Here is a 23,528-nt window from a genome sequence, read left to right as displayed (position 1 = left end):
ATTTCTCAGTTAATTGTCCTCCTCTATTCTCATTTCAAATTTTGCATTCTTCTATCATATCACATATTATAATCTGCCTTGTAATAAATGTATTAATATGTCCATATGAGCCATTCATGAAATTAAAGTCTTAACTTATTTATTTCCTTACATTTAGATTACATTATATCAGTAAGTGCCTATAACATTGGAAAAGTTAGTAACATTTTATTTTTGTGACGTTTTTGAACAGTTTCAGTTTTTTCTTCTATCATAATCTGTTATTGGAGAGGCACCTCTACTTTATGTAGATTGCCAACCTTATGGCTCATAATCTGCTCGTCGATTCTGTATTGTGATTTCTATGTAATAACTGCATTTGCTTCCTCTATTCTCTTATATAAATGCATTTCAAGAGGCTGAAATGGGATATGACAGTTCAAATAAAATAGCTTAGGCATTTGCAATTATTTCATAAAATGATGCCAAAATATTGTCACATACAGTATCTCACATGACAAATTTAATTAAGTCTTCTCAGAGAAACACACATTTTTATAGTAAGATTCTGGTATAAATCAATCCAGGTGGCTTCCTTTTACAAGGACAGGCAGATTATTTTCAGTATGATAGAACCAGGGGCAAGAGAGTAAAAACTCAAACTGATTTGCAAACAGGAGCTTCCTCAGTAGTCATCCAGGAAGGGAGTTTTGCTGTGTCACAAGTGACTAGTCCCGGGTTGTGAAAAAAGAGTGAGTCATCCCCCTTTGAAACAAGAGATAAGTGGGGGAAAGAGCTGTTTAAAAATTATTTTACAACTATTTCCTTTGGAGCTATGACTCCTTAAGCTGGAATGTGATCCAGAATAACTTCCCTTTGAATCCAACATTTGTCTTAAGCATTTTTATTGCCTCTCTTTTCCCTCGTCCCATCTCACTTCTTCCCTCCCTCCGTTCAACAGATTTACACGGACTGGGCCAACCACTACCTGGCAAAATCGGGCCACAAGCGGCTGATCAAGGATTTGCAGCAAGACATTGCAGATGGAGTGCTGCTAGCAGAAATCATCCAGATCATTGGTAAGATCTGCCCTCTGAGAAAAGCCATGAAAGTTTCTGCGCCCACGCACTTCGGTAAAATACAATTTAATTTGGATGCTTAGGAACTTGGTCCATGTGTCTCTGAGATTAATGCAGCTCTCCCCGTGATTTAATTAAAATGTTTATGTGAGAATGTTTGAAAAAGGCAGTTTGGCCATACTTTTAAATGGCTAGAACTGTATCTTTACATACACTGAATTGTCAGAAATGAACGCTTCATTAAACCATATGTCTCCCATGTGTGCATTTCGTTAGCTGGAGCAACTCATACACTCTGAGATTCCTTGAAACTATATCCTGATCCAGCAGGGACAATTGTGAAAGGTTTCATGCCAGCAGTCATTTGGCACAGGCTAAGGAATTAGCAGCAACTTCCTTCTCACTCACTTTTTTTTTTATTTGCCTGATTTGTGCATATGGACCTGGCGGCTGCTAACAAGAGTGTCTTCTTGTACACGGCTTAGGAGGCAGAGTGAATGTAGCACCAGCATTTTGCTTGGTGTTTTTTTTTTTTTCTTTTTTTCTTAGTCTCCTTTTTTTGTGTTTCACTTCATGGCTTAAGCATGTCGTTCTTTTTTTCTCTCTTTTATTTTATTTCTTGGCTTTAGCAAATGAAAAAGTTGAAGATATCAATGGATGTCCTAGGAGTCAATCTCAGATGGTAAGAATCATGTTTATTCTGAATATATTGCTTGTCTTCACTTCCAGAGTTAACTGCATTTATAAATGGACTAGAAGTTTCTTTTGCATGTCTCTCTCCTTGTTTAAGAAACCATTTGATCATATTCTATCATATATATTTCTTTGGGCGCAATTTAGGAAGAAGTGATAACAACAATACAGTTGAATATGTATGACTCCTGAAGAACCAATCTCCAGGTGTTTTATCAGATTCTTGACCTTTTTTTTTGTTCTGATGTCTGAATAATGTAACACTGGTCTTGGTGGCAATAAATCCCATTTCCAGTTTTAAGTGGAGCCTTTTTGTCTGAACAACTGGTTTGAAGAACAAAAGTTGCCACGTGCATTTTAAAAATATATGAATAGTATTTTCTTCGCTCATAACAAAGTCCAATGTAAACACATGGACTCTTCAGCACTTTTGGAGATAACTCTAAGGGCAGGCTGCTGGAATTTTGCTGAGCAGGGACTGACTAGGAGATATGATTCATAGCCTTTTCCAGAAAGTTGTCGATCTAGAGGTCTGTCTGTCCCCCAGCCCTCTCTTATTTTTACCACTTGGTAAAGCCTAGAGTTTTATAATAAAATAATAGATTAATAAACTGCTGAGATAAAAACCCACCCCTTTCTTAATTAAATAGCCACAACTTTATTTTATAGGACAATATGAAACCAAAATGCCTTAACTGAAGTTATGTCAGCAGATATAATCAGGAATGACAGCCAAAATCCACAAGATGAGGTTTCCTCCAAAACTCTTTTTAGCATAGAATAGGCATTTAAAATAAAAATAATGAGTACTTAATTGACAGAAACTGCAAGAATGAAAAAAATGATGAACTGTTTTGACCTGCTGACCTGCTTTATTTAATGTCAGAAAACTGAAATCCAAAATAATAAAAAGAATTTATTTTTAAAGAGTGATTAACTAGCATGTCTGGGTGTGTGTGTGTGTGTGTGTGTTTAAGCACTCCTCTAAGGCCCTACTACAGTGTCATGAACTCTGTGTCGCTCTTGTGAAAAAAATCACTATAAAGAAAGATTCTCTGTAAAACATTTCAGTTTTAAGGAAACTTCCTGATCTAATTACTCTGGGCACAAAGACGACTCTATTAAAATTAATTATAGTTATTTCCTGAAGTTTTACTGGAAGTAGTTATAATACCTTTAGGCCCTGCTATAATAAAAGCTGCACAATGATGGGAAAGACATGTAACTTCTCTGAGCCTCAGCTTTCTCATCTGTAAAATGAACCCTAATTATGATATGATAATGACATATAATTATGGACATTCTTTACTACCTAAACTGATATGGAAATGCAGAATAGTATTGCTACAAACTTTATAAAGAGCACATTCATGAATTAATACCTGTTAAAAGATTTTTAAGGCTTTATATTAAAAAGCTTTATAGTCCCTGAATATCATATGTTATTTCTCAAACCCAACACTGTTGGTTTTACTTTCATTATTTCAACCATAAAGAGATGTTGGATACTAAAACTCTTATGTTCTCTGCTGGCATTCCAATTTGATTCTGATTACAGTTCAATAAATAGCCAAGCTATTACTTCATGACAGATAATAAACAAATAAACCTTCAAAACTCATAACTATAGATAGAGATGCGGTCCTTAGATATTTATCTGAAACATCTGTGCCTAAAATTCTACAAATCTGAAAATATTCTCATGGGTATAAGACTCTCTTAATTTTATTACTTCCTGTTCCTTATTAGCCCCCAAATGTCATGCAACATCTAGCATACATGTTATGTTGATATTTCTGCTTCTGATTTAAAACAAGCAAACAGAAAAACCAAAACCTGAGAAATGCAAATGTTATAAAATAGGTGATTATTTTTTTCCAGCCAAAAAGTTTTAGTCAGAATTACACTGAATTTTGAGTCACGATGACTTGTACCCTCATTTTTTTTGATGTGGTTGAATTTCTAACCTGAAATTGGCATGCCTTCAATAAGGTGATTCAGAAGAATACATATGACACAAATGTAACTTTTTTGGCGGAATTATTTTTGCCTCTGTTCTTAAGAATTGGCATCGGTACTATGTTACTATGTTACTAATGAATAAAAATTCCAGATTTTAAGTGAGACAAGAAAGTAGAGGAAAGAGAATTATGATAGCATGACTAGGCTTATAAATTTCATACATCTTTTCCAAACAGGATGTTGCCTGTTTCTTTATTGTGTAACAACCGAGCAGTGCTGTGTTAGTAACGGCGAGCACTGTCCTTACTTATAGAACTACTTGTCCAGTGCTTTTTATATATCTGATTTTTCATGGCCTTTGGTTGGCGTTCATGTTTAATAACAAAAGGTAAGGTAAAACTAGGTCTGCTACTGTTTCTAGTTACAAATTGTCTTTTTTAAATTTCAAACTTGGTAACCTTTATTGGATCATTTTCAGCCTTTAGTAATAGAAGTGCTCTCATGGTACGAATGTATGGTATATTGATGAATAACAGCCAGCTATTCATATTTAGGCAATATTAACTGAGCACATAAGGCACCAGGTGTAGGGACAATTGAGGATCAGAGGAGCAAATTTTCAAATAAATAATAACAACAGTGTTAATAGGGAAGAACAAAAGGAATGTGAAGGAAAAAAAAAAAAAAAAAGGAATGTGAAGGAAGTGAGCTTGGTGTGTTCCAGAAGCAGAAGACGACTGTGGTTTGAGCACAGTGAGAGGTGATTGGAGGGGACGACGGAAGCCTGATTATGTAGGACCAAAGGAAGGAGTTTGTATGTTACTCTAAGTTGATTGAGGAGCCTTTGGAGGACTTTTAAAGCTGGGCTGTGTTGTGATTTGATGTAAATATTAAAAATGATCACCCCAGGTGCTTTCTGGGCATTGTAGAATACTTAAGTGCTGGCCTTCGGTTGGGTATGGGAGATGAAAAATATAGGGACTGTGCAGTGGTCCCCGATTTTTTGGCCTGAACGAGTAAGTAGTTACCATTAAACCAGATGATTATTATAGAGGGAGAAAACAGGCTAAAAGATGAAGAAGGGAAGAGGACAAATTCAGATTTTGACAAGTAGAATTTGATGTACCCATTGGAACGTGAAGTAGGAGGTTATTGGAGGCAATTAGGCATGTGATTCTAAAGGCCAGAAGTAAGATATTGGTTAGAATATACCTACTGCGTAGATAATGGTTAAAGCCATGGCCAAGGACGAGATCTCTAGGAGGTCTGTGTAAAGTCAGAAAGGAAGAAAGCTGAGGTTCTCACACTGAGGAATACCAACATGTATGTGATAAGCAGAGGTGAAGGAGTCAGAAAAGGGTGAAAAGAATGGTGAGAAAGTGAGCCCATCACTGAGAGAGTGGATCAACAGATATGGATTGTTAATCCTTAGGGTAGCTGTGGTAGCTTAAGCTGTAGTACATACTCGGACTAACCCAGTGGGACAGGGCAATGTAAGATGGGGAAAATGTGGCAGATGCTGTCAAATGCTACCTAGTCAATGGGTTGGTATACCAGAAGGCAGGAGAGTTAGTTTTGGTAATTAGACAGGCGTTAATGACCTTCATGTAAACATCTTCTGTAGAGTGATCATGTGTTCAAGAATAGCTGAGAGGTGCAGATATCCACTGAGTCTTGAATGATCTCTCCAGGACTTTCCTGTTGAAGGATGAATAAAAAATATATAGTTTGAGAGGAAGTCAAGGTGAGGGGAGTTTTTGCAAGTGCGGAAGTAGGCAGAGAAGGAGGAAGCAATAGGGAAAGGGGAGGATCCAGGGGGATGGGGAGACAAGTGACCATGCCAGATCCTCAGGGATGTGGCAGAGGAGGAAATTTGGAGTCTGTGTGGAAGATTTAATGTTGGAAAACAATGGGGATACACTTTCCTTTCATAAGGGGATATGATTGCTTGAAGAGGTGGTATTTGTTAGTGGATTACGTAAAAATGGAAGGAATTCAAATCAATATGATAATGACTTCAGACTATTAGATACTATTAATGTGCTCTTTTCCATGTCATTCTCTAATGGTTACCTTATAATATAAAGAAAAAACATTGATTATAGTATTTTATAGCAGATAAAGAAAATTCAACAAAAATTCTTTCAAATATCATTGGCTAAAGGGCACATATTTAAGAAAAATATGAACTTGTCTTTATTAGCAGGATTATTGAGAGGTTGATTCATATTTATTCCAAGTTTCAACTGCTATCTATTGCTATCTTTCCTTAATAAGTTTGAGACCAAACTCATCCTGAAAAACACAGAACTAAGTTTGTAGGAGCTTATTCAACACTATATTTAACCTCATCCAAAGATGAAGTTACTAATGTGGATGACACCTGTTAAGTAATTTCTAGGTGGGTGGTATCAGGATTCAAAATATATGCTGCATGCCACAACTCTGGTGAGATTACATGAGGAAATAAATTAGCCAACTATAAATACCAGGAACATCCAGAATGCCCAGCAGATTAAAAATAGCAGAAAAAAAATGCCCAACATGTATTTGAAATGCAGAGGCACAAGTGCAAGGTTCTTAGACAAAAATGTAAGACACGTAGAGGAAAAGTTGTTTTGAAAACAAAATTTTCTTTATTTTAAAATAGACCATTAGAGCACTTGGCCAGTTAGCTCAGTTGGTTAGAGTGGGGTGCTAATAAACTAGGCCATGATATTTAATAATCTTCATAAATGCATGGAGGGGTTAGGAAATTTGATCATGTGAAATAGTTGCAAACCAAGAATTAGATGGTGGGGCAGAGGTGAGGGCGTGGTTCCCAGCCTGTCCTTCCTCTTCGCTGCTTCCTCCCTTCACCTCACTCTAATAGCTCGACTGGTTTTTCCAGCCACAACATTCTCCCTTCTTTTCTATCATATCATATTGTTTAAAATTTGCTGAGATGCGGATTTTTGGAAAACTTGTGCCTCTTACCCTTTTCTATTCCTAGGAGATGAAAAATTAGGTTTTAGTCTTCCCTTAATTCTCTGATTCCATGTCCCACGGGGTTATGGCTGCCACAATAATTACCATCATGGATTTCACAGGCATCTTTATTCCATTTCTATAGTTTACAGCAGTCCAGACAGTGAAACTATTCTTGACAGAAAAAGTATCCTGTTCTTTTATCACCATGCTGTCCTTTTAAGTTTTAATTCTTTCAGCCACTGCTTGTTATTGCTGCCCTTTTAAAGGATCTATTTAGGTAAGATAAGAAGATGAGGCTCCTAACCAAATAGGGAAGAGATAAAATATTGGAATGCTCTAAAGGTTTAGTAAAATCTTATAAATGGCACGCTGCAGGATGCTAGCTCTATGACTCAGAGGAGTGGAATATTGCTAAGTTAGTCCATTCACATGATCCCCTGCCATTTTGAAACTGTTCATCTTCTGGAATGTCTAGAAAAAGATAGCTTAATGAAGACAAATGCTTTCCTACAAATAGAGCTCTGATCTCTAAAGAAATAGTAACTGAAAATCTCTACTTTGTAGTTTCCTTAATGATTCATTATTTTTATTTAGGCTCCCACTTCAGGAGAATAAGCATAAACTACAAGTATTAGGAAATTTATATTAAATGATTAGAGTATCACCCTGATGATTTTTAAAACTGAGTTTGTCTCTAGAAGTTGCTCTGTATACTTGTAAAGTTTGAATGAAGTAATTGAAATAACATGGGGGTGCTGAGAGTAAGTGTGTCATGTTGAAAGGACAGTGGTCACTGGAATTCTAATTCTGATTAGATGATCCAGGAAAAAGAATTCAGTAAATGCTCAGAGTTTTCACTCATTTCTGTAATGAGGAAAATTAGACTGATTAAAGTCTGTTAGAACTCCGACTTGCTAGACTGATTTAATGAAACACCAAAGACCACGGTCTGTTCAATATTTCATCTTATAGATATACCTGGGTTTTCAATCTTTATAGCTTTTTAAAACTACATTCATAGTAAAGTAAGAAAGACATTTCTTAGAATATATTACGTCTAATTTACAACGAAAAACAATATTTTTATGAAAGTTATCTGGTCTGCCATTCAGAAATTAAATAAATGCTGAAGACACAAGAATGCTTTTCTACACTAATTTTATATTATAGAATAAATAGTGTAAATGTTTTTCTTATGAGTATCAATATTTAAATTGGTTTGTGCCGTTAGTAGGACAAATAGAAATTGAAGTTAAGTAACTCCCTTTGGGTTGGACACCAGATTCCACATACAAATTTTTTCCTTCTTTCTGGAGACAAGATATAAAATATTTCTGGTTTTGCAGGTAGTTGTTAAGCTTTATTCTGTACATAAAAAATTGCAAAGGTACTTAATATTTCTACTATATATTTAAATACCAACCACTTTCTTAAACATTTAGAATGTTCTTTATCCTGATAGTTTTGACTTAAAATGCTGTAAGTTGTTTCCCACTGATAAGCCACTATCTGAGTAAACACAAAATACCATCATACCTTGTATTAGAAAACATATTTTGCAGCAATCCTTTTGTAATTTTAGTTTTATTACCCTCACTAATCTAGTTTTTTTTTTAAAGAACTTACTGCTCCATCTTTTTCAACCCTTCTTGAAATTAATAGAAAATTAACTGAGAAATTTAATACTCAGTACTAAAAAATATAAAATAAGAGCAGTTTTTAAAACCCTAGTTCAGAAAACCATATACTAAGATATGAAGCCATTTTAAATATGACCTATGATAGTCTTAGCTTAAAAACCTATGGTGATTAAACAATGTTTTTAAAAAAATACTTCCATAGGACAGAAAAAGGAAATGAAATGGGGGAATCTTATTCACTTGATCTCAGTATAATCATTTGGCAAGTATATCTTTGATAAAATAAATTATTTGAAAATCAGTAGGTGTACCCAATCTACTTGTTTTATGATATTACATTTAAATGATTTTAATATGAATTAAATTAAACTGACCTGTGTGGATAGCCACAGACAAAATTCATGACATGTCTGGTTACACTTTGAAAAATTATATTGCCCGTTTGATTTGTATTAGCCATGTTTCAAACATTAAAAAAATATTATGAAATCATATCATAGAAGCATCAAATTTTAGAGATGGACCTGAGAGTTCAGCCGTATCAGTATCGCTTATTGATTCATCTTCAGGTTGAATGTCAACCATCTTTATCCAGTGCTGTACTAGATGCTTTGCTTGCATTTTTCATTGAGTCATCATAGCAAACCTACAAAAGAACTTGTCTCACTGAGGCTGCCTGTGTCCCTATTTAGTAAGTGGAAGAATCAGTGTTTGGTCTCACGTCTATCTGAGTCTAGGCCAAATTGCTTTAAAACTTATTAACAAATGCATTTAAAAAAATACGGCCTGGGACTCAAGTCTTGAGATTTTGATCTCTTCCTCTTCTTCCCCCTCCCCCTCTTCTTTAAAGTTTGGATCCCTCTCCCCCCGCTCCAAACTTGCAATATAAATGAGCATTTTTCTTTAATATTATGCTTGTTTCTTCCATCTATGACAGGAGTAAAAGCTTTGGTTAGGTTGGGAGAGGGTGTGGGCATATGAGATAAATAATGATTTATAAATTTTGTGGTGAAATTATGCATTTGGAAAATAATTAATTGTTATATGTAACTTTAGCCCTATATCTAAACAGATATTATTTGTTTAGAATGGTCTTGTAACTTCATAATAAAAGAGTAAGATTCCTTGTTTTGTTTTGTTCTCTGAAACAAACCGAGAAGCAGGAATTATTAAAAACCTACAGAGTATATTTTCAGGTCAATGAGTACTGACATAGTATTTTATAATTTTATATTATAATACTTTATATTGGCAATTATAGCCTATAATGAAGATTTAATGTCATCTATAATTGGCAACTAATATTAAATGATGTTCATTATTCTCTAATCACCAAGTCAGTTAAAGCAGAATATAGAATTTTAAACAAAAAATAATTTTTATCTGATAAAATTCTAATAAATTTTCCATATCTGTACCCTTATCTATCTATCTATCTAGTCACATACACACTTCTGTTATATATGTGTTTATATAAAGCTTTCCTAGTATGAAAATTTATACATACACACATGTACACACAGACATAGATACACATATGCCTAGTATGGAGCTAAGCTCCTCATAAACATCTGTAATCTGAGGCTTCAGCAGAGTAAAAACTTTATTTCTAACAGTGTGTAAATTGCATAACTATGATTCAAACACAGATTTATTTGACTGCAAAACTTTAAACTATTATACTATAGTGCTTAATTAATGAACTGACTCCTTGTAGCTAACCCCAGACCAACTAAACACAAAAACAAACTGAAGAGCTAAACAAAATTTCTATCTCCTACCTCTCCCTATCCCACAACACAAACTAACGAGATAGGAGAGGAAAACATAGGACATAGCATTCGATGACGTGAAATACCTAAACTGTACCTTTCACCTCCCCTCCCCACAGACTTAACAAATCAAACCTCAGAGGGCAAGGCCTAGAACTCTGCATGCTTACAGATCCCAGCTGACCCTTAGGCTTGCTAAAGTTTTGGGATATACTGCTCTGCTGCACTAGTTTCCTGGGACTGCTATAACAAATTATCACAGATGTGGTGGCTTCAAACAGTAGAACTTTAATCTCTCACTGTTTGGATGCCAGAAGTCTGCAATCAGTATCACAGGGCCAAAATCAAGGCTTCAGCAGTCCTGTGTTTCCTCCAGAGGCTGTAGGGGGAATCCATTCCTTGCCCATTCCAGCTTCTGGTGGCTGCCAGCGTTCCTTGGCTTGTGGCCACATCAGTCATTCTGTATGTTCATCTACCGGGAGATAAAAATGCATTGGTTAGTTGTGAAATAATTTGGAATCATTTAAACCTTATGAACTTAGAATATGGATGGAACAAATAGATTTTGCATACTCTTTCTGTCCTTCCTTTCACACGACACAATTTCATCCTTACATTCAACCACAGATTTATGGAGCACCTATCTTGTGCCAGGCCTGTATCCTAACTGCCTGTCAATCATGTAGAGAGCTTGAGTCAGAAGCTGGAAATGGCTCAGTCAGAATGTCTAAATTATAGTGGTAGAAAGCATAATGTGGCAGAAATGGTGATTTCATTGGAGACTGACAGGGTTGTGTTTGAATTCTGGCCCTGCTATTTATTAATTGTGTAAACTTGTACAAAGTATGTCATTTCTAAGCCTCTGCTGAATGGCCAAAATAATATCAAATTTACCAGAGTCTGTGGTAAAGATGAAAAAAGGGTTTTGCATTTGCAGTAAATAATACCCATGCTTAAAGCTGTGTATGAGACTTCCCTGGTGGCGCAGTGGTTGAGAGTCCGCCAGCCGATGCAGGGGACACGGGTTCGTGCCCCGGTCTGGGAAGATCCCACATACCGCGGAGCAGCTGGGCCCATGAGCCATGGCCGCTGAGCCTGCGCATCCGGAGCCTGTGCTCCGCAACGAGGCCACAACAGTGAGAGGCCCGCGTACCGCAAAACAACAACAACAACAAAAAAAAAACTGTGTGTGAACTCCCTTCCTGTGCTGGGTTAAGTGGTGAAGGAAAAAGTAGCTTTCAAACCATTTCCCGTGCTTCTCTTCTTGACATGTAGTGTCCAGTTCCTCACAGTGCAGCCTGTTCACCTAGTGTGTTATGAAGTTAATATTTTACAAATGACATATTAAAATTAAATACACTAAAATAGACTTTTTAAAAATCAGAGTGCATTGCAGATAGAATGGGTAGAAATTGACTTGTGAAACTTTTATTAATTTCTATCTATAAACCTATGTATATACTGTGTGGTCATATAAAATAGATATCTTCAGTGCAACGCTGACCATTTCTTTCGCATCAGAAACACCATTAGCGCCCTGAGCTCTACTATCAAGCCCAGGCCCTTAGCAAGACGTGGAAGATGTTCCACATCTAGCCCCTGTTTATCTCTATGGCCTCGTCTTCTGCCGCTAGATTTTCCAGATCTCAAGATACTTGTTCCTGGAGTCTTTCTGCCTGTTCTCTCCTCCAGCATAGTTTCTTGAAACCTTCTGAAGGCCACCAGCCTTTGGAGGGGCCTGTTTTCGCATTGATAAACAAAGATGTTGTGGAGAAAGATTTAAGTGGGGTTCAACTCTTAATATTCCTGGCTATTCTGAATTCCCCAGTCCCTTAACTAATGGTGTTTCTCAACCCTGACCAGTTCACATATTGCTCCTTCTTTGGGTTCACTTCATCCCACATCCTGTTATTTGGTTAACCCTTCCTAACCTTTCAGGGACTGGCTCAGGCTTCCCTTGAAGCAGAAAAAAAAATAATGTGGGAGTTAATGATACAGGCTCTGTTTTTGACATATTCTCTCTGTGTATCCTTGAGCATCTCAGTTTAATTCTCTGATCAACACTTTTATCATTGGAAAAATGCTATAATTATGGCAACTTCAGAAGAAGGTATCTCTGTAACCATGATAGAGAAGTCTTAGTTACTAATAACTTTCTCCTTTCCTGGTCCGTTTACCTCTGATCATGAATAGACTGTTCTGCATGCTTCTTTAGGAGTCTGTGTTTCTCTGATTATAACATTCATCACATTACATTGGAATTATCTCTCCTGTGAGACTATATATATTTTTAAGGGCTTGGACATGTCTCAATGAATAAATAATCGTTATGGAGTGAATGAAAGCAAACATCTTAAGAATATTTAACCAATGCAAAAACACTGTTGCATTTTACTTTAATTCTTCAAACATTTATATTTAAAAGTTATATTAAAATCTTTGGCTAAAATCTATATAATTATTTGAATTTTATGATAGGATGGGATTTTGCTCAAACTGAGCCATCGTATCTATTTATTTTTGGTTGAAATCAAATGTAATTAATTTATATAATAATACTAGCAGTGTATGTTTATCATGAAAAATAGGAAGACTCATTAATTAAAAATAGCACAGGTCACAAAAGAACTTACCATTGGAGAGAATGAAAGTTACGCTTGCTTTACATTCTTCTACACATTCTCTGTGTATGATTCACAGCAGCAGTACCTCAAACATGCCCTAACCAGGATGCATTGTGTCTATAGAGAGAACTCAGTCTTTGAAATATTACGCCTACTACCTGTTTTACAATTATTTAACTTTTTATATTGCAGTGGTTTTAGGATCCCAGGGGGCATCAGAGCCTTTTCAGTTCCAGGCCAAATTCAGCTCTGTAAACATAATTGCAGAAAGGAAAGGCTGGCATGGTCTGTTTTCAGGCATCCTCTTGAGCAATTGTGTGTTGCTCTAAGCTGCTCTGCTGGGCATGGCTGCTCCCCCTTCTGAAGCTTGTCTAACCTTCTCAGAATCAGACTTCTCCTGTGCATCCAAATGACACTTCTTCTTTGAAGCTTTCACCAGATCCATAGTGAAAATTGATAAATCCATTCTCTTCACTGCCTTATAGTGTTCTCTATAATTCTTTTTTGGACTGTTACGCCTTGTGTTATGGTGATTTATGAATCTTTTTTCGTCTCTTCAGCTATTTTACAGCTCACGAAGCTCACAAAGGCAAAGACCTTATAGTCATTTTTACATCCCTTAACCATCTAGTAGAGCTGTTTGCCCATAATAAACAGTCAATAGTGGCTGAATGAATTGATTACTTGTTGTTAAGTGTTGGTGCCATGGTTAAAATTTACTCACAAACTGATCTCAATTGATACTAATCACACTCAGAATGTAATTTCCATTAAATATCCGTAAGTAAAAATGAAAGAAACCTATGAATAGGCAAGGCATAATTTTGTTAATATTGTGAAAGATGCCTCCAATTACATCTTCCAAAACAGGTTATCCTAGTTTTGTAGTAAAAATACTAAAAGGATGGGTGGCATCAAACGTGCCACTTAAAGTTCATGAGTTCAATAATTGGGAGATTGGGATTGACATATATACACTATACACTAATATGTATAAAACAGATAACTAATGAGAACCTGCTGTGTAGCACAGGGAACTCCACTGTACAGTAGAAACTAATGCAACATTGTAAAACAACTATACACCAATAAAAAATAAATAAATAAAGTGAGTCTCGTAGACAGTGGAAAAAAGAAAAGAGTTGTGCTAATTAAAAACACTGCTCTTTTTTTGGACTACTTCATTCAACACTGAAATGAATAAGTCCACATATATGCAATACACACTCTGCATTTAATATGTTGAGAACACATATTGACCCTCAGGTTTAAAAAATATTTGAAAGCATACATACAATGTTGACTGTCTAGAGTTTTCATAAGTGAAGATAATGAAAACACTTGTTTTCCTCATTTGAAATCCAATTTGTGATTTAACAATTAGCCATGTTCATACTGAGCAAGTTCATAAGGGTCAAGATAAATGTACAATTATGAAGTCAGACAATCAAATTTCTGAAAAATGACTCCCATTCTTTGTGGGAATAGTGGAAAATACTGGAAAGAAATCAATGCTCTTTAGAATATACGAGAATAGTGGCTATATCTTGAAATTTATATCTGTAGCACCGAGTACAATTCCAGGCATAAAGTAAGTTTAATAAATGATGAATTGGAGACCTTCAAGATGGCAGAGGAGTAAGACATGGAGATCACTTTCTTCCCCACAAATACATCAAAAATACATCTATATGTGGAACAGCTCCTACAGAACACCTACTGAACGCTGGCAGAAGACCTCAGATCTCCCAAAAGGTAAGAAACTCCCCATGTACCTGGGTAGGGCAAAAGAAAAAAGATAAAACAGAGACAAAAAATAGGGACAGGACCGGCACCTCTGGGAGGGAGCTGTGAAGGAGGGAAAGTTTCCACACACTAGGAAGCCCCTTCACTGGTGGAGACTGCGGGTGGGCGGGAGGGAAGCTTCGGAGCCGCGGAGGAGAGCGCAGCAAAGGGGTGCAGAGGGCAAAGTGGAGAGATTCCCGCACAGAGGATCAGGGCCGACCGGCACTCACCAGCCTGAGAGGCTTGTCTGCTCACCCACCGGGGCGGGCAGGGGCTGGGAGCTGAGGCTCGGGCTTCAGAGGTCAGACCCCAGGGAGAGGACTGGGGTTGGCTGCATGAACACAGCCTGAAGGGGGCTAGTGCGCCACAGCTAGCCAGCAAGGAGTCTGGGAAATAGTCTGGACCTTCCTAAGAGGCAAGAGACCATTGTTTCGGGGTGCGCCAGGAGACGGAATTCCTTCCCTGGCTGCCCACAGAAGGCAGAGCACTGCCTAAATGAGCTCCAGAGACCGGTGCGAGCCACGGCTATCAGCGCGGACCCCAGAGACGGGCATGAGATGCTAAGGCTGCTGCTGCAGCCACCAAGAAGCCTGTGTGCAAGCACAGGTCACTATCCAAACACCCCTGGGAGCCTGTGCAGCCTGCCACTGCCAGGGCCCCGTGATTCAGGGACCACTTCCCTGGGAGAACACACGGCGCGCCTCAGGCTATTGCAACGTCACGCCGGCCTCTGCAGCCGCAGGCTCGCCCCGCATCCGTACCCCTCCCTACCCCCGGCCTGAGTGAGCCAGAGCCCCCTAATCAGCCGCTGCTTTAACCCCATCCTGTCTGGGTGGGTACAGATGCCTGAGAGCAAACTACACGCAGAGGTGGGGTCAAAACCAAAGCTGAACCCCAGGAGCTGTGTGAACAAAGAAGAGAAAGGGAAATCTCTCAGCAGCCTCAGGAGCAGCGGATTAAATCCCCACAAGCAACTTGAGGTACCCTGCATCTGTGGAATACCTGAATAGACAACAAATCATCCCAAAATTGAGGTGGTGGACTTTGGGAGCAACTGTAGACTTGGGGTCTGCTGTCTGTGACTGACTTATTTTTGATTCTTACATTTACCTTAGTATAGTTTTTAGCGCTTGTTATCATTGGTGGATTTGTTTATTGGTTTGGTTGCTCTCTTCTTATTTGTGAATTTATTTATTTAAATATTTTTTATTTTATTTTATTTATTTTTCTATTTTTTTTCTTTATTTTTTTCTCCCTTTTCTTCTGAGCCGTGTGGCTGACAGGGTCTGGGTGCTCCAGCCTGATGTCAGGCCTGAGCCTCTGAGGTGGGAGAGCCAAGTCCAGGACACTGGACCACCAGAGACCTCCTAGCCCCACGTAATATCAGTCGACGAGAGCTCTCCCAGAGATCTCCGTCTCAACGCTAAGACCCAGCTCCACCCAACAGCCAGCAAGCTCCAGTGCTGAACTCCCCATGCTAAACAACTAGCAAGACAGGAACACAACCCCACCCATTAGCAGAGAGGCTGCCTAAAATCATACCAAGTTCATGGACACCCCAAAACACTCCATCAGACATGGCCCTGACCACCAGAAAGACAAGATCCAGCCCCACCCACCACAACACGGGCACCAGTCCCCTCCACCAGGAAGCCGACACAAGCCATTGAACCAACCTTACCCACTGGGAGCAGACACCAAAAAAAAAATGGGAACTAAGAACCTGCAGCCTGTGAAAAGGAGACCCCAAACACAGTAATTTGAGAAAAATGGGAAGACAGAGAAATATGCAGCAGATGAGGGGGAGCAAGGTAAAAACCCACCAGACCAAACAAATGAGAGGAAATAGGCAGTCTACCTGAAAAAGAATTCACAGTAATGATAGTAAAGATGATCCAAAACCTTGAAAACAGAATGGAGAAAATACAAGAAATGTTTAACAAGGACCTAGAAGAACTAAAGAGCAAACAAAGAATGATGAACAACACAATAAATGAAATTTAAAATTCTCTGGAAGGAATGAATAGCAGAATAACTGATACAGAAGAATGGATAAGTGACCTGGAAGATAAAATAGTGGAAGTAACTACCACAAAGCAGAATGAAGATAAAAGAATTGAGGACAGTCTCAGAGACCTCTGGGACAACATTAAACACACCAACATTTGAATTTTAGGAATCCCAGAAGAAGAGAAAAAGAAAGGGTCTGGAAAATATTTGAAGAGATTATAGTTGAAAATTTCCGTAACATGGGAAAGGAAATAGTCAAGTTCAGGAAGCACAGAGAGTTCCATAAAGGATAAATCCAAGGCGAAACACACCAAGATACATATTAATCAAACTATCAAAAATTAAATACAAAGAAAAAATGTTAAAAGCAGCAAGGGAAAGGCAACAAATAACATACAAGGGACTCTCCATAAGGTTCACAGCTGACCCTTCAACAGAAACTCTGCAAGCAAGAAGGGAGTGTCAGGGTATATTTAAAGTGATGAAAGGGAAAAACCTACAACCAAGATTACTCTACCCAGCAAGGATCTCATTCAGATTCAATGGAGAAATTAAAAGCTTTACAGGCAAGCAAAAGTTAAGAGAATTCAGCACCACAAATCCAGCTTTCAAAAAGTGCTAAAGGAACTTCTCTAGGCAGGAAACACAAGAGAAGGAAAAGACCTACAAAAACAAACCCAAAACAATTAAGAAAATGGGAATAGGAACATACATATTGATAATTACCTTAAATGTAAATGGATTAAATGCTACAACCAAAAGCCATAGACTGGCTGAATGGATACAAAAAACAAGACCCATATATATGCTGTCTACAAGAGACCCACTTCAGACCTAGGGACACATACAGACTGAAAGTGAGGGGTTGGAAAAAGATATTCCCTGCAAATGGAAATCAAAAGAAAGCTGGAGTGGCAATACTTATATCAGACAAAATAGACTTTAAAATAAAAACTATTTCAAGAGACAGAGAAGGACACTACATAATGATCAAGGGATCAATCCAAGAAGATATAACAATTGTAAATATTTATGCACCCGACACAGGAGCACCTCAATACATAAGGCAAATGCTAACAGCCATAAAAGAGGAAATCGACAGTAACACAGTCATAGTAGGGGACTTTAACACCCCACTTTCACCAATGGACACATAATCCAAAATGAAAGTCAATAAGGAAACACAGGCTTTAAATGACATATTAAACAAGACAGACTTAATTGATATTTACAGGACATTCCATTCCAAAAACAACAGAATACCCTTTCTTCTCAAGTGCTTATGGAACATTCTCCAGGATAGATCATAACTTGGGTCACAAATCAAGCCTTCTTAAATTTAAGAAAACTGAAATCATATCAAGTATCTTTTTCTGACCCCAGCGCTATGAGACTGGATATCAATTCCAGGAAAAAAAAAAACCTAAAAATACAAACACATGTAGGCTAAATAATATGCTACTAAATAATGAAGAGATCACTGAAGAAGTCAAAGAGGAAATCAGAAAATACCTAGAAACAAATGGCAATGCAAGAAGATGACCCAAAACCTATGGGATACAGCAAAAGCAGTTCTAAGAGGGAAGTTTATAGTAGTACAATCCTACCTCAAGAAACACGAAGCATCTCAGATAAACAACCTAACCTTACACCTAAAGCAATTAGAGAAAGAAGAACAAAAAAAAATAAAATCCAAAGTTAGCAGAAGGAGAGAAATCATAAAGATCATATCAGAAATAAATGAAAAAGAAATGAAGGAAACAATAGCAAAGATCAATAAAACTAAAAGCTGGTTCTTTGAGAAGGTAAAGAAAATTGATAAACCATTAGCCAGACACATCAAAAAAGAAAGGGAGAAGACTCAAATCAATAGAATTAGAAATGAAAAAGGAGAAGTAACAACTGACACTGTAGGAATACAAAGGATCATGAGAGATTACTACAAACAACTCTATGCCAATAAAATGGACAACCTGGAAGAAATGGACAAATTCTTAGAAAAGCACAACCTTCCGAGACTGAACCAGGAAGAAATACGAAATATAAAGAGACCAATCACAAGCACTGAAATTGAAACTGTGAATAAAAATCTTCCAACAAACAAAAGCCCTGGACCACATGGCTTCACAGGCGAATTCTATCAAACTTTTAGAGAAGAGCTAACACCTATCCTTCTCAAACTCTTCCAAAATATAGCAGAGGGAGGAACACATCCAAACTCATTGTATGAGGCCACCATCACCCTGATACCAAAACCAAAGATGTCACCTAAAAGGAAAACTACAGGCCAATATCACTGATGAACATAGATGCAAAAATTCTCAATAAAATACTAGCAAACAGAATTCAACAGCAATTAAAAGGATCATACATGATGATCAAGTGGGGTTTATCCCAGGAATTCAAGGATTCTTCAGTATACACAAATCAATCAATGTGATACATCATATTAACAAACTGATGGATAAAAACCATACGATAATCTCAGTAGATGCAGAGAAAGCTTTCACCAAAATTCAACACCCATTTATGATATAAACTCTCCAGAAAGTAGGCATAGAGGGAACTTACCTCAACATAATAAAGGCCATATATGACAAACCCACAGCCAACATCATCCTCAATGGTGAAAAGCTGAAACCATTTCTTCTAAAATCAGGAAAAAGACAAGGATGCCCACTCTCACCACTGTTATTCAACTTAGTTTTGGAAATTTTAGCCATAGCAATCAGAGAAGAAAAAGTAATAAAAGGAATCCAAATCGGAAAAGAAGAAGAAAAGCTGTCATTGTTTGCAGATGACATGATACTATACATAGTACATAGAGAATCTTATACATAGAGAATCCTAAAGATGCCACCAGAAAACTACCAGAGCTAATCAATGAACTTGGTAAAGCAGAAGGATACAAAATTAATGCACAGAAATCCCATGCATTCCTATACAGTAATGATGAAAAATATGAAAGAGAAATTAAGGAAACACTCCCATTTACCATTGCAACAAAAAGAATAAAATACCTCAGAATAAACCTACCTAAGGAGACAAAAGACCTGTATGCAGAAAATTATAAGACACTGATGGAAGAAATTAAAGACGATACAGACAGATGGAGAGATATACCATGTTCTTGGATGGGAAGAATCAACATTGTGAAAATGACTATACTACCCAAAGCAGTCTACATATTCAATGCAATCCCTATCAAACTACCAATGGCATTTTTCACAGAACTAGAACAAAAAATTTCACAATTTGTATGGAAACAGAAAAGACCCTGAACAGCCAAAGCAATCTTGAGAAAGATAAAAGGAGCTGGGGGACTCAGCTTCCCTAACTTCAGACTATACTACAAAGCTACAGTAATCAAGACAATATGGTACTGGCACAAAAACAGAAATAAAGATCAATGGAACAGGAGAGAAAGCCCAGATATAAATCCATGCACAAATGATCATCTTATCTTTGACAAAGGAGGCAAGAATATACAATGGAGAAAAGACAGCCTCTTCAATAAGTGGTGCTCGGAAAACTGGACAGATACATGTAAAAGAATGAAATTAGAGCACTTCATAACACCATACACAATAATAAACTCAAAATGGGTTAATGACCTAAATATAAGGCCAGACACTATAAAACCCTTAGAGGAAAACATAGGAAGAACACTCTTTGACATAAATCACAGCAAGATCCTTTTTGACCCATCTCCTGGAGAAATGGAAATAAAAACAAAAATAAGCAAATGGGACCTAATGAAACTTATAAACTTTTGCACAGCCAAGGTAACCATAAACAAGACGAAAAGACAACTCTCAGAATGGGAGAAAATATTTGCAAACAAATCAACGGACAAAGGATTAATCTCCAAAATATACAAGCAGCTCATGCAGCTCAATATCAAAAAAACAAACAACCCAATCCAAAAATGGGCAGAAGATCTAAATAGACATTTCTCCAAAGAAGATATACAGATTGCCAGCGAACACATGAAAGGATGCTCAACATCACTAATCATTAGAGAAATGCAAATCAAAACTACAATGTGGTATCACCCCACACTGGTCAGAATGGCCATCATCAAAAAATCTACAAACAATAAATGCTGGAGAGGGTTTGGAGAAAAGGGAACCCTCTTTCAGTGTTGGTGGGAACGTAGATTGATAATGCCACTATGGAAAACAGTATGGAGGTTCCTTAAAAAGCTAAAAACAGAACTACCATATGACCCAGCAATCCTACTACTGGGCATATACCGTGAGAAAAACATAATTCAAAACGAGTCATGTACCACAATGTTTATTGAAGCCCTATTTACAATAGCCAAGACATGGCAGCAGCCTACGTGTCCATCAACAGATGAATGGATAAAGAAGACATGGTACATATATACAATGGAATATTACTCAGCCATAAAAAGGAACGAAACTGAGTTATTTGTAGTGAGGTGGATGGACCTAGAGTCTGTCATACAGAGTGAAGTAAGTCAGAAAGAGAAAAACAAATACTGTGTGCCAACACATAAATATGGAATCTAAAAAATACCCCTCTGGTTTTGTGGGGGAAGGGTAAGCTGGGATGAAGTGAGAGAGTGGCACTGACATATACACACTACCAAATGTAAAATAGAAAGCTAGTTGGAAGCAGCTGCATAGGACAGGGAGATCAGCTCTGTGCTTCATGACCACCTAGAGTCATGGGATAGGGAGGGTGGGAGGGAGAGGCAAGAGGGAGGGGATATGGGGATATATGTATACATAGAGCTGATTCACTTTGTTATACAGCAGAAGCTAACACAGCATGGTAAAGTAATTACACTCCAATAAAGATGCTAAAAACTTTTTTAAAACCAAAAAAACTAAAAAATAAAAATAAAAAATGATGAATCAGTGAATGGTTTGATTTATTGAACATAAACAAAATTAAATGGTATTGCTTAAGATACTAATATTGGTTATACAAATAGAAATTATTCATGTCTAAAAATATGAATTAACTTCTGTTGAATTTATTTAGTATCTTCAATAAAAAAAACACATGCAATGATCAATTTACTTTTTTACTCTAGAAAAACTGTGTTTTGGTTTAGGCAATTGTGATAACATTATTTTCATACAATCCAAAAGCCTGAAGGCTCAGTGTGCCCAAACATTTTTTTTTTTAACTCCCAAACATTTTAAAACTTCTGAAAGCATTGATTGTATCTAGAAGTTAGAAACTTTTGGTTTTATTTTCAGTATACAGTCAATATTTTTATAGTTATTTAGCCATCCTCAAGTTTAGCAGGAAAAAGAGAGGCAATGTAGGTGTTCCATGCCAATAAAATGTAAGCCACAGACAGAAGGACCCAAGAAATAGTGCATGACATAAAATAGGCAAGTAAAAGTCCTGGGAGTTGTCCATGAGCTGCAGATATGACTGTTACCTGAGCCAAATGAGAAATGGGGTGTCCAAAGAACCGAACGGATTTCTTTGTATTACTACTACAAAGGCAAATATATATTTTAATACCAAAGGAATAAGTGTAAAACACATGAATTATATAGTATAATGGTTCAAATACACAAAAGACAATATAGCGCTACAGTGTGAACAGTGCAATTCTTGCACCACGTGGGGTAAATTGAAATTATATTCAGTTACTTTCTTTGAAGAGCATAGGTGGAAGCTTTGTTTTCCAGGCATCGCTGCAAACTGGAATCACCTGGGGACTTTGAACAGTTTTTGGTAACTGATCTCCACAGACATTCTTAATTAACTGATGATGGTGTAAATTGGGCATGTATACATTTAAAGTTCATCAGGCGATTCTAATGCTAGCAAAGTGTGCAAACTGTTGAATTAAAAGTTTGGAAAGCAGGTTTTGTGCAGTGTGGATAATTCTCAGAAAAATTGCTGTAATACCAAAAGCAAAAGATGCTATGATGCTATTTTATACCATTACCACCTGCTATTGATTTTTTTAAATTTTATTTTATTTACTTATTATTTTTGGCTGTGTTGGGTCTTCATTGCTGTGCACGGGCCCCCTCCAGTTGCAGCGAACGGGGGCCACTCTTCGCTGCGGTGTGTGGGCCTCTCATTGCGGTGGCTTATCCCGTTGAGGAGCACGGGCTCTAGGCGCGCAGGCCTCAGCAGATGTGGCCCGCGGGCTTCAGTAGCTGTGGCTCGCGGGGCTCTAGAGCACAGGCTCAGCAGCTGTGGCACACGGGCTCATCTGCTCCGTGGCAGGCGGGATCCTCCCGGACCAGGGTTCAAACCTGTGTCCCCTGCATTGGCAGGCAGACTCCCAACCACTGTGCCACCAGGGAAGCCCACCTGCTATTAATATTAAAGACTGTTACAGTAATCACAGCTACTTTTTTATTCTTGAGTTTATTAGAGTTCTTACTATGTGCAGTGCATTGTACTATGTACCTATTTATGTGCAATTTCATTGGGTCCTCTGAGTAATGATGTATATTATCTGTTTCTCATCTCATTATTTAATTTGAAAAGGTCGGATAAGATGATCTTTATGGGCTCCTCAATTTTGGAAATTCTTTTAAATTATTTATTTCTATCAATCCTAAAATATAATGTCAACAAGTTCCCATAGAAGGGCAAATGGGAGAGGGGAAATGCTGGATCCCTCCAGTGTAGATGAGTGTGATGAGCATTAGAGAGGAGAAGCTTAGGATGCTGCAGAAGTCTAAGTTGCCTGGGCAGATAACGCTAAATTTGATTATTAATAGTATTATAAAGTATTGTTTATGTCTTTTTTTATTTGAATAATCTAGGCATAAAACATCATTTTATCTCTGTGTAGTTAATTCATTCCCTCAATAATTGTTGATAGCGTGCCTAAGGTACTCTTACTCTCTCTATGTGTGTACACATATACAGAGAGAGAGAGAAAGAGAGAGCCCAAGTGCCAGCAAGCATGAGAGGCTGGGAGTAGTAGGATTGAGGCTTTTATGAGTTGATTTATTTAATCCTAAATCTAAGAGTCAGTTCTTAGTTCTCATCTTACTT

At 37.4% G+C, this 23,528-nt stretch overlaps 1 protein-coding gene across 1 annotated transcript in view; it reads left to right on the top strand.

The window, feature by feature from the left end:
• The window catches only part of NAV3 (neuron navigator 3), a 592,483-nt gene that overhangs the window by 333,216 nt on the left and 235,739 nt on the right, over positions 1–23,528 (top strand). Inside the window, 2 exon segments of the mRNA XM_032644349.1 lie at positions 941–1,058; positions 1,688–1,740. Of these exon segments, the coding sequence (XP_032500240.1) occupies positions 941–1,058; positions 1,688–1,740 (171 nt within the window).

Source organism: Phocoena sinus, chromosome 10 (assembly GCF_008692025.1).
Source record: "Phocoena sinus isolate mPhoSin1 chromosome 10, mPhoSin1.pri, whole genome shotgun sequence".
In the NCBI taxonomy this organism is placed as follows: Eukaryota; Metazoa; Chordata; class Mammalia; order Artiodactyla; family Phocoenidae; genus Phocoena; species Phocoena sinus.
The sequence above is the reverse complement of the archived record's forward strand: the minus strand, read 5'-3'. Positions and strand labels throughout refer to the sequence as shown.